The sequence below is a fragment of the Sinocyclocheilus anshuiensis genome, unplaced genomic scaffold (genome assembly GCF_001515605.1).
Source record: "Sinocyclocheilus anshuiensis isolate Anshui unplaced genomic scaffold, SAMN03320099.WGS_v1.1 scaffold1425, whole genome shotgun sequence".
Lineage (NCBI taxonomy): Eukaryota > Metazoa > Chordata > Actinopteri > Cypriniformes > Cyprinidae > Sinocyclocheilus > Sinocyclocheilus anshuiensis.
The window spans coordinates 1,407,599-1,418,923 of record NW_015551044.1 but is presented as its reverse complement, the minus strand read 5'-3'; the positions used below and the strand labels follow the sequence as shown (position 1 = coordinate 1,418,923).

The 11,325-nt window shown below is 37.8% G+C and overlaps 1 protein-coding gene across 1 annotated transcript in view; it reads right to left on the bottom strand.

The window, feature by feature from the left end:
* Positions 1 to 11,325, bottom strand: part of LOC107661630 (formin-binding protein 1-like) — a 54,930-nt gene that overhangs the window by 34,990 nt on the left and 8,615 nt on the right. The window contains exons 3-4 of the mRNA XM_016451294.1: positions 921 to 971; positions 630 to 777 (exon numbers count right to left, since the gene is read on the bottom strand). Coding sequence (XP_016306780.1) covers positions 630 to 777; positions 921 to 971 — 199 coding nt within the window. The remainder of the gene's footprint in view (positions 1 to 629; positions 778 to 920; positions 972 to 11,325) is intronic.

Sequence of the window (11,325 nt, the reverse complement as noted above, 5' to 3'; positions counted from 1 at the left end):
ATAGACAGCAAGGTAACTACCACGTTCAAGGTCCAGAAAAGTACCAAGATGATCGACAAAGTAGTCCGTGTGACATCAGTGGTTCAACTGTACAGTGGTCCAAAGTGACGCAGTAGAGACGAAAATGTGGAATAAAGTCGTTATTTTTGGGTTTTTTTGCACAAAAAAGTATTCTCGTAGCTTCGTAACATTACAGTTGAACCACTGATGTCACACGGACTACTTTGTCGATCATCTTGGTACTTTTCTGGACCTTGAACGTGGTAGTTACCTTGCTGTCTATGGGAGGGTCAGAGAGCCCTCAGATTTCATCAAAAATATCTTAAATTGTGTTCCGAAAATGAACGAAGGTCTTACGGGTTTGGAACAACACGAGGGTGAGTAATTAATGACAGAATTTTCATTTTTGGGTGAACTAACCCTTTAAACACCTAAGATCTGGATGAAAAAGAGAAACGGATGGACATTGTGTGTGTTTATATGTAATTAAATGTGCCACACTCTTCAGAAAATCATCCCATCAATGACTGACTTATCCTCTCTGTTTATTAAACTTGAATAGAAGACATTATTTTAACCAAATTGCACGTTTCACAGTCATACCTTTATCTAAATGTTCATTCACTCACCGCTTTCCTCTCTGTTTTGATTTCCTGTGCGTATCGCGTGAGTTCGGCGATGATCTGTGACGTCATGTTCTCTGCGATGACCTCATGCTGTCCGGCGTAATCGTTCAGCTCGTTTAGCGTCGAATGAAATGCGCGACACCATGTGTACCTAAGACAGGACGGAGACACATACATGAATATATCTGAATCCATCAGCTAATTTAAGTGGGTTAAATGCTGATTCAGACAACTGGATTTAGACCAAACAAATCTAATATCAATCATGAAAGAAATTAGAAAAATTAAACTTACTTATTCTCGTCTTCCTCTTTCTTCTTAGGCTGGTATTTCTTGGACAGATTCCTGTGCAAAATTAAAAAACAAGAAATAAATGACTGCATATGTTTACAATGCTACCATACTTACTACCATAAGTTATACTGTAAGTCCTTCTACTGGTAACTGTATTTATATACTATAATGATATACTATATTTTTAAAAAAATGTGCTGTATGAATCCAGAGCATACTCTTATAGGCCACTCATTAAAAAATATGCACTCTTACAACCATCTGCAAGATATTACAATATAAACACCATTACATAAACATTGTCAGAATACCTCAGCTTTCCATCATAAGCAATTTATTGGCATAAATATGCAGTATCATTAATAGTGAAATGCTATGAAACCACGAGCCTTTACAATGTGCAAAAGCACCATATTTTTACTTTGAAACATGCAGCACTTACATGTATTTCATAAAATCATCACCTTTTAATAATCACATTAAGCTATTTGACAATTCCAGTTTTTTCCATCACCAAATTTAAAGCCTATTTAAGATGTTAAATTAAAAACATATTTCATGACCTTACATCTTTTTACAACTTTTTTTATTCACACACATGCTCCTAAATACATTTTAGAGTTTGCACACTATTTTTAGTCACACATATTTATATTGGCTCAAATATTGTTTCTTCCACAAGCTATGCAAAACTATGCCAAAAGGGTAAAAAAAAAATTTTTCAATAAAACACAAAAATTTAATATTTATTAAAAATTCATTTATGAATAAGAACAAACTAATCTAAGATTTTAAGAATAAATAATCTACCTATGTATCTATGAATTAATGAATAAATCAATCCATGAATGAAGGAATACATTTATCTAGGAAACTGAATTTTTAGACTTTTTAAGGACCCGCTGACCCCGTTTTTATTCACACATGCTCCTAAATTTATTTTACAGTTTGCACACTTTTATTTTTAGTTGCAAATGCACCTATAACGCTTGCACTGTTGAGCCCTGTGTGTGCTATACTGTATCCCACAATACAATGTGTGCTTGACTTTTCATTTTCACTAAATGAACATTAAAGGGGTCATATGATGTGATTTCAATTTTTCCTTTCTCTTTGGAGTGTTACAAGCTCTTGGTGCATAAAGAAGATCTGTAAAGTTGCAAAGACTAAAGTCTCAAATCCAAAGAGATATTCTTTATAAAAGTTAAGAGTCAGCCACACCTACCTAAAACGGCTCGTTCTAACACGCCCCCACATATCTACATCGCGATGTTGGAAGATTTGCATAACGCCGCCCAAATGTTCACGCAAAGAAAGAAGGCATAACTTTTATTCTCGCTGTAGTATTGTTGTTGCCGCCGCCGCCATGTCGTGAAGGCGCTGTGTGATTCATTGTGAAAGCGAAACTACTTTGTTTGGCCTTCCAAAAGAGGACGATATCGCTTCGTCATGCCTGGAGCTGATCCGTGCTGGTCGCTGAGGAAATACAACAACTTTGCGCTGTGGATCGCCGGATCGGCTTTCACCGTGGACGAAGCGGAGTCCACCCCGGGGTCGTCACATGTGGTTTCCGCAAGCCCTCCGGACGCTCCTTCATCGAATCCGCCGGCCGTGCCGTTCTCAAGCCCACCGGCCTCCACTCACTCTAGCCCCCGGCCGCCGCTCACTCGCCGTGTGTGACGCTGTGTTTCATTGTGAAAGCGAAACTATGTGTTTTTTGACCCTTAAACTGCACAAACACATTTCATTACACCAAATACACAAAATAATGTTATTTTTAGCAACATCATATGACCCCTTTAATTATAATATTTTAACTTGATTCTTGTTCTGACTGCCACAAGTTAAATAACCATTTTATTTAGAAGAAAAAAGGTTAAATTAAATATGAAAAAAGGTAATACTGTATTGCCGAATCAAACATGCAACATACTACTGTTTGAAATGATTACCATATATGCAGTTTAACATACTATAAAAATTAAATAAACCATTAAACAGTTGGCTGTATTCAGTGTATACTTCAGTGCAGTATGCAGAAACAGTGTGCTAGTATTCCATTGCAGAGATGCAATGTTAAAGCAAGTTTATAAATCAATCAGAGAGCCCAAATGAGAAAAGCAACCAATCAAAATGCTTAGTGCAAAGAAACAATCAAAAGAGGAAATTCAAATATAGAACTCTTGGACTTTTTGTCTCTGTATTCCTACATTATTTAAAATGAATGTGAGGCTCAGTGTCAGTGTGTGTGTGTGTGTGTGTGTGTGGAAACTGTGACACAAAGGCTGTCTTTCTTTCATTGTAGCCTTTCTCGTCACTGTCAGATGTTTCTCTGTGTATTCTATTATCACCACCAGCCTTAAATACAGAGCGTCTGCTCATCGTCACCACCTCAGGGCAGGTGTGTGTGTGTGTGTGTGTGCTTGTTCATACTGCACCTTGCCAAAGGGAAAAAAACACACAAAAAAATAAACACACACTCACGCACACGCCCACAGCGAGACAAACACCTCTCAGCCCTCTTCAGTCCCTCTGCCACTGTTTTCTGCACATATTCTTCAGAATAGCACATTAACATACTAATATTACTATTGCACTGCGTTCTCAGCACACATTAAACACACACACACGTGATGTACCACACAACCGTCACACTACATGCAGCACTGTATCCCACGATGCAATGCACTCGACTTGACCTTTCTTTTACAGTGTGATAAATGACATGGAAGTAATATCAACCATAATTTTAACATTTGTGACTCAAATAATGTAAATATTTGATAGGAAAAAGATTGAATTTAAAAGATGCTATAAAGTTCTTATTTCCAATGTATTCATCCATTCATGAATTAATAAATAAATTATGAATTTCTATCTATCTATTAATTAATGTATTAATCTATCTATAAATGTATGAATAAATATCTATTCATTCATAAATAAGCTAAACTATGAATGAATAAAAATCTATACATTTGAATAATCTATGAATTTGAATACATTCATATTCAATTTATATTTTTTATATTTCAAAGTAATGCTAATAAATGCATCAACAAGTTATCTATCTATTTATCGATCTATGAATGAATGAATACACTAATCTATAAATGAATAAATAATTTTATCTATGAATTTGAATAAATTAATCAATGAACAATGAATAAATAACCTACCTACGTTTCTATGAATTTGATTAGTCAATTAATCATATTTAATTAATGAATAAACTAATCTATAAATAAAATTGCATAGATTATGCATTTATAGTCATAGATTATAAATATATTAATTAATAAATAAATGTATCTATGAATTTGAATACATTCATCTATTAATGAATTAATACATTAATTTGTGCATTTATGAATAAATCATATATCTATCTATAAATATGAATAAATTAATCTATAACTTTATGTATACATTAATCTATGAATGTATAATAAATAATCTTAATAAATACTTATCTATTAATTTCTGAATTTTGAAAAACTGTTTACCAACCCACCCACCTATCTACATATCTGTCTTTCAATCTACCTATCTATCTATCACATCTGGATGCGTTTTCGACTGGACAACATTATATGACTGTTTCTGCAACACTGCAATTTCCTTTCCTGAAGATAAATAAAATTTACTCTGTTCCTGACACGACTATGTTATTAAGTTAATTTGGAGAAAAAGCATGTCAATAAATTATATCTTTGTTGGACAACAGGTTTGTAAACAGGCTCATACACATGCAAAACTGTATCGCATACATGTTACTGTAGTACATTTATTCAGACCGATTTTTTGTGGACTGTACAGCCCTAACCAAACCAGTTACAGATCAAGCTCAAGCTCCTCATTTAGCGATATAGGCTACTCCTCTTCAATTTCACGTCCGCCTTCCGCGATGTCGCTCCGCACTGTCGCACACAGAAATGTCAACAACTAGACTTTATCGTTATTATCGCAGGAAGACTAATTCTTATCGTGGGGAGAATTTTTACCGATATATCGCAAACTATAAGATATCACCCATCCCTACTATGAAGTGCAAGAGAAATCCAGACAAAACTAACTCTATGAAAGCCAAAGTCCTCTGCAACCAGCAGTAAAGATGCTTTGTGTCGCTGTTCACGTGGGCAGATTTTGCAATTCTTGAGGCGTCAAAGTATCAAAAACATCAAAACTTGCCGTCACCTTGTAGGGACATCCCCACATGGAAAACTTCTTCTAAGAGGGACTAAATAATGTGTTATTTCACGTCTAAGAATAGTACAAATGTACTTTTGGCTCAGTTGGTTTAACATTAAAGTAAAGGTTAGGGTTGGTATCATCCAATTTACATGTGCAGTTATATATTTAGCAGACACGCGCATCCATAATGACTTAAAAATGAGGAACAGCACAACAAAAGTGACTCATCCAAGAACAGTTACCATAAACGGTAAAAGTATAGTGTTATAAAGGCAAGTTAATGTGTTGATGTATTAACAGACACCACCATTAAACAACAAACCAAGCAATTTCACTGAGAAATATCATGCAACCACAAACTATACAGAATTCAATGTTTCCTGTTAAAACTCTATATAATATGATTGTTTGGTGCAGTATTGCAACACAAAAGCATTAGCATATTCATTTACCCTCTGAGTTGACAACACTTTAGTCCATGGTTCTTTAAATGATGAAGCGGCCCCCATCTCTTGCGCCCAAACCAGTTCTAAAATCAAAAACAGGACCAAGACCGCCTGTCTGATTCAAACCAGCACAATTCTCCGGTCAAAACCAGTCCGTCCGCCAGTATCAAATGCTGATTCCAGTGTTATAATGGTGGATTATAATCCAGATTCTGTCTTTATCCACAGATTAAACCCCTCAAACCAGCATAAAGCAGACATACTTCACATCTGGAGCTGATCCAACGAGCGTCTGGGTGCCAGATTTATAGTAGTTCAGTAGTTCTACTTCTTAATTCAAGCCCAGACATTATCAACGACCAAAGAGCACCAGAAAGATCCAGCACAGCTCCCGCAAGCAAGTAACACACTACCTGATGAGGAATTTACATTCATATTTACATCCAGTCATTTAGCAGAACTTTCTATTTAAAGCAGCATACAAATGAGGAACACAACAACAATAGGTGATTCACAAAATAAGCGATTCGGCGCTTAGAATTTAGGTTAGAAGTTTCTAAGCATTAAAACATTTTCTAAACATTCAGCTTTGGTTGTTCAAATGTTCAAATTCTAGTTTTCTTAATGTATGTCTTAATGTAATTGTGTTAATGTTATATAACAAACTTAGTATAATGATGTCATTCGTAACAATTCAATATTATGGGAATGTTGGCTGGCAATCGTTATTGAATTTATTAATACTGTTTCATAAAAAAAGTTTACAATTATGTTCTTTTATAAAATATTGCTTTATCTATGTTGTATCCAGTACTGGGTATATTACGTATAAATTGTAGTCCATTACTGATTACAAATTACATAATGGAAATTGTAGTTAGTAACATAATCTGTTTAATTACTCATATTAGGTAATGTGTTCTGAGTACTTTTGGATTACTTTTAGATTAGTTTTGAACTAACTCGTAAGAAAATATTTTCCATTCTTTGTTATCGTCAAAAAGTGCATTAAACATTACATTAAGTCAAGGTTTCCCATACTGGGGTTCGTGAGGTGATGAAAAGCTAATAATTAACAAACAGGCCTAATAATGAAATCAAAATATCAAAATGTCAATTGCGCTATGGGTGTACCGAGTTCGAATACCAGCTCGAGGACCTTTCCAGATCCTGCCCCCCTCTCTCTCTCTCTCCCACTTCGCTTCCTGTCATCTCTACACTGTCCTGTCATAATAAAGGCAAAACGTCAAAAATAAATCTTAAAAAAAAAGATCACATATGAATGACAGTTTATATGTTTCATAAATTAGGCCCAATTTGCACATTTCGGCTCCAATGCACATTCAAACAATGTTGCAACAAGACCGTTTCCTCTAAACACTGTGAGAACATTTATCAAATACTATTAACATGATATGGAACGTTTGTTCATAACATTTTCACAGTGTTTACATTGTAACGTTCTCTCTTAGGGGGTAGAGGTGATGGAATCATTATATCCGCTGTAATCCAGAGTGGCGACGTCTGCAATAACATCCCGCTGTGTGCGGCGAGTTGGCGTGGATTAATGAGGGTCACGAAGGGCCACCAGCCGACCCTGAACAGAGAGCGAACAGATTGCAGAGCACCTGCATCCGCTGTGAACTCGTCCACTGGATGGAAACGAGGGATCGGGAGAGGCTGAGCACACGTACATGCTCGGCTGTAGGCGTCTGAGCTGCACACATGTAAAAATCAAAGCTCAGCCAGGTGGTGACTGAGCAACTGGAGGGAAAACTGGAGAGAATGACTCAGAGTGAGAGAGAGAACGAAAGGAATTTAAAAGACGTCTGATATTCAAAACCCCCCTGGTGTCTTTTATCCGTAATACAAAGAAACACAAGCACACTTTCATGCGAGCACATACCTAAAAGGTTAGTTATTATTTACTCACTCTTGACTTGGAATAGATTGCACGAGTCATATGGACTACTAAGTGATCACAAGAAGCAAATTGCACAGCAACTACCCAGAAAAAACAGTAATCGTCCTTTCTTGGTGGTCGCTATGCCGTTGCTAGGGTGTTCTTGTAATTTCTAGTAGCAACTGCATAGCCACCACCCAGAAAACCCAGTAAGCACCCAAAACACCCATGCAACTGCATATAAACCACCCAGAATGCCCTAGTAACCGCATAGCAACCCCTCAGAACGCCCTAGCAACCACACAGGAAACACCCAGAACTCTCTAGTTAGCACCTATCAATGCCCCAGCAACCACCCAGAACACACTAGCAACTGCATAGCAACCACAAAGAACACTCTAGCAACCACACAGGAAACACCCAGAACTCTCTAGTAAGCACCTATCAAGACCCCAGCAACCACCCAGAACACCCAAGCAACTGCATAGCAACAACACAGAAAACCCAGCAGTAACCACCCAGAACACCCAAGCAACTGCATAGCAACACAAAAAAACAGTAACTACCCAGAACACCCAAGCAACTGTGTAGAAAGCACCCAAAATGCTCTAGTAACTGCATATCAACCCCTCAGAACGCCCTAGCAACCACATAGGAAACACCCAGAACTCTCTAGTTAGCACCTATCAATGCCCCAGCAACCACCAAGAACACCCTAGCAACTGCATAGCAACCACAGAGAAAAAAAATACAGTAATCACCCTTTCTGGGTCATCGCTATGCAGTTGCTTAGGGTGTTCTTCTTAATGGTTGCCATGCAGTGGTAGCTCCTAGTAGCAACTGCCTAGCAACCACCCACAACACTCTAGCAACTAGGTTGCTATACAGTAGCTAAGGTGTTATGGGTGGTTGCTATGCAGTTCCTGGTAGCAGCTGCATAGCCACCACCTAGAACGCCCAACAACTGCATAGCAACCACAAAATTGCTGTTGTATTGTAAATTAACGGCTAAAATACATAAAAAGTGTTCTGTGTTTAGTTGAAAATGGTGCTGTATAAATGCCCCCTAAGGTACACTATTCCTATAAACACAGAAATGCACTGTTATGATCAATGTGATGACATCAGAATGGAATCTGAATAAAAAAATTAGGTCATACTTTAGTCTATATATGAAAGAAACAACAATTTTTCATAATAATGATTCTTGTGAGCACAGCAGAATGCTGTAATTCAGCCTGAAATAAAACACACACAACTGCACAAAAACATGAGCATGAGAATAGCTGTATGACATATATTTCATCATCCAGAAACACATGCACACACGCCTCCTCTCTCTTTATAAATAGGCACTGTGTGCTCTGATGGGACACCCAGAAATCCTAGAGTTCACTCGTCTCTCATGAACTCATTAAATCCAAAGACTCTGAAGAGCAGAGCACTAGTCAGACACTGTAAACACAGGAGAGCTGACAACCATCGCCATTACACATGTATTACTATTAAACTTTGGCGTGTTTAAACTGTTTATGTTATTCCTCTAATCATGTGAGCAGAACCACCCAAAATACCTTAGCAACTGCATAGCAACCACCCAAAATGCCCTAGTAACTACATAGCAACCATCCAGAAAAAAAAGTAATCACATTTTCTGGGTTGTTGCTATGCAGTTGCCAAGGAGTTCTGGGTGGTTGCTATGCAGCTCCTAGTAACCACTGCATAGCCACCACCCAGGAACACCCTAGCAACTGGATAGCAACCACCCAGAAAACTCGGTAATCACCCAGAACGATCAAGCAACTGCATAGCAACTACACAGAATGCCGTAGTAACTGAATGCCCTAGCGACCACATTGCAACCATCCAGAAAACCCTGGTGATCACCCAGAATGCCCTAGCAACTCCATAGCAACCAGCCAGAAAACCCTAGTAATCACCCAGAAGGCCCTAGTAACTGCATAGCAACCTTCCAGAAAAAACAGTAATCACATTTTCTGGGTTGCTCCTATGCAGTTGCTAAGGAGTTCTGGGTGGTTGCTATGCAGCTCCTAGTAGCCACTACATAGCCACCACCCAGACACACCCTAGCAACTGCATAGCAACCACCCAGAATGCCCTAGTAACTGAATGCCCTAGCAACCGCATAGCAACTAGCCAGTAAACCCTAGCAATCACCCAGAATGCCCTAGTAACTGCATAGCAACTCTTCAGAATGCCCTAGCAACTGCAAAGCAACCAGCCAGAAAACCCTGGTAACCATCCAGAATGCCCTAGCAACTCAAGAGCATCCAGCCAGAAAACCCTTGTAATCACCCAGAACGCCCTCATATCTGCATAGCAATCACACAGAATGCCCTAACAACCACCCAGAACATTCTAGCACCCACATAGCAACCACCCAGAACACCCAAGTAACCACTTATCAATGCCCTAGCAACCATTTACAAAAAATATAGAAATTAAAGGGGTCATTGGATGGCTGCTACATGCACTTTTACAAGTTGTTTGAACTGAAATGTGTGTTGGCAGTGTGTGTACACAATCACCCTATAATGATAAAAATCCACCCAGTGGTTTTTTTTAATCTACTAAAATCTATACCCCTTTCTCAAATCGAGCCGATCTCAGATGCCTGTCTGTGTGATGTCACAAAAACAGGCCCCGCCCACTATAGTTTGATTGACAGTAGCGTTTCAGCACAGACTGGACTGGTGTCTTACCTTAGACCCGCCCTGAGTGAGCTGTCATCAGCCCGCCATCAGACTCCTAAGCGATTGAGGTGTTCTGTTGTTGGATGTAATAATGAACATAGCAGTCGTCATTTACTCCCAACATCTGAGCCGCTGAAGACGCAGTGGATTACGTTTGTTTTTGAAGGGAATGTGCCCCCGATCTAAATGCGCAGGGCTCGCAAAATTTCAAAATCGCTGGTAGCCCTTCGGGCAGACATTCTTCAGATTTTGGTAGCCCAAAATGAATTTAAGTAGCTCGAATAATAAAAAAAAAAGACATCGGCTGAACTTCACTGCGGACAAATCAGCATGATTAAAAACTTCAGTGATTGCTTTTTTTCTTCAAATAACAAGTCAAGAGAGTAGGGGTGCAATGGATCACAAAACCCACGGCTCGGATCATATTGCATTATAATATCAGATTTTGAGTAACAGAACGGGTCATTTTGCAGATGAGCAAAAAAAAATATGGTTCTTTATTAATTAAATAACAGAATACTTCTTTGATACCACAGCAAAAACTATAAACTATATGAATAGCATATAGGGATTAGGGATGTTCATTTTAACCGTTTAACCGGTTAACCGTCAAACCGTAAAACCGTAAAGAACCGTAAAAAGTCATTTAATTATTTATTTTTTCAGTAATTTATCAAAATATTTAAAAAGGTTATATAGCCTAGCTTTATTATGTTTTTCTCCGCTGGCAGAAGCGCTGCAGGTGCGTGATATGAAGACCATGTGAATCCTCATATTCTGTTGTTTGCTGCTTTTTGCGCATGTAAAATTAATCAAAACAAAACAAATGTTAGTAATTGTCCTAGCTAGGGATATTCATTTTAACCGGTTAACCGACGGTAAGAATTTTGACCGATTAATACAATCCATTAAACGATTTAAAAGTCATTTAATTATTTATTTTTTCAGTAATTTATCAAAATATTTAAAAAGGTTTGCTGCATGGTTAAAATAACCTACGCTATTAAAAAAATAGTTTTTTTAAGGGGGAAAAATATAAGTCGCGAACAAGTTGCATTTTATTGTTTCATTCAGAAATAGGCCTAATGCCGACGCAAAATGTTTACAAACATTATAATAAACACTGTAAACATAGCTAGGCTATTTTA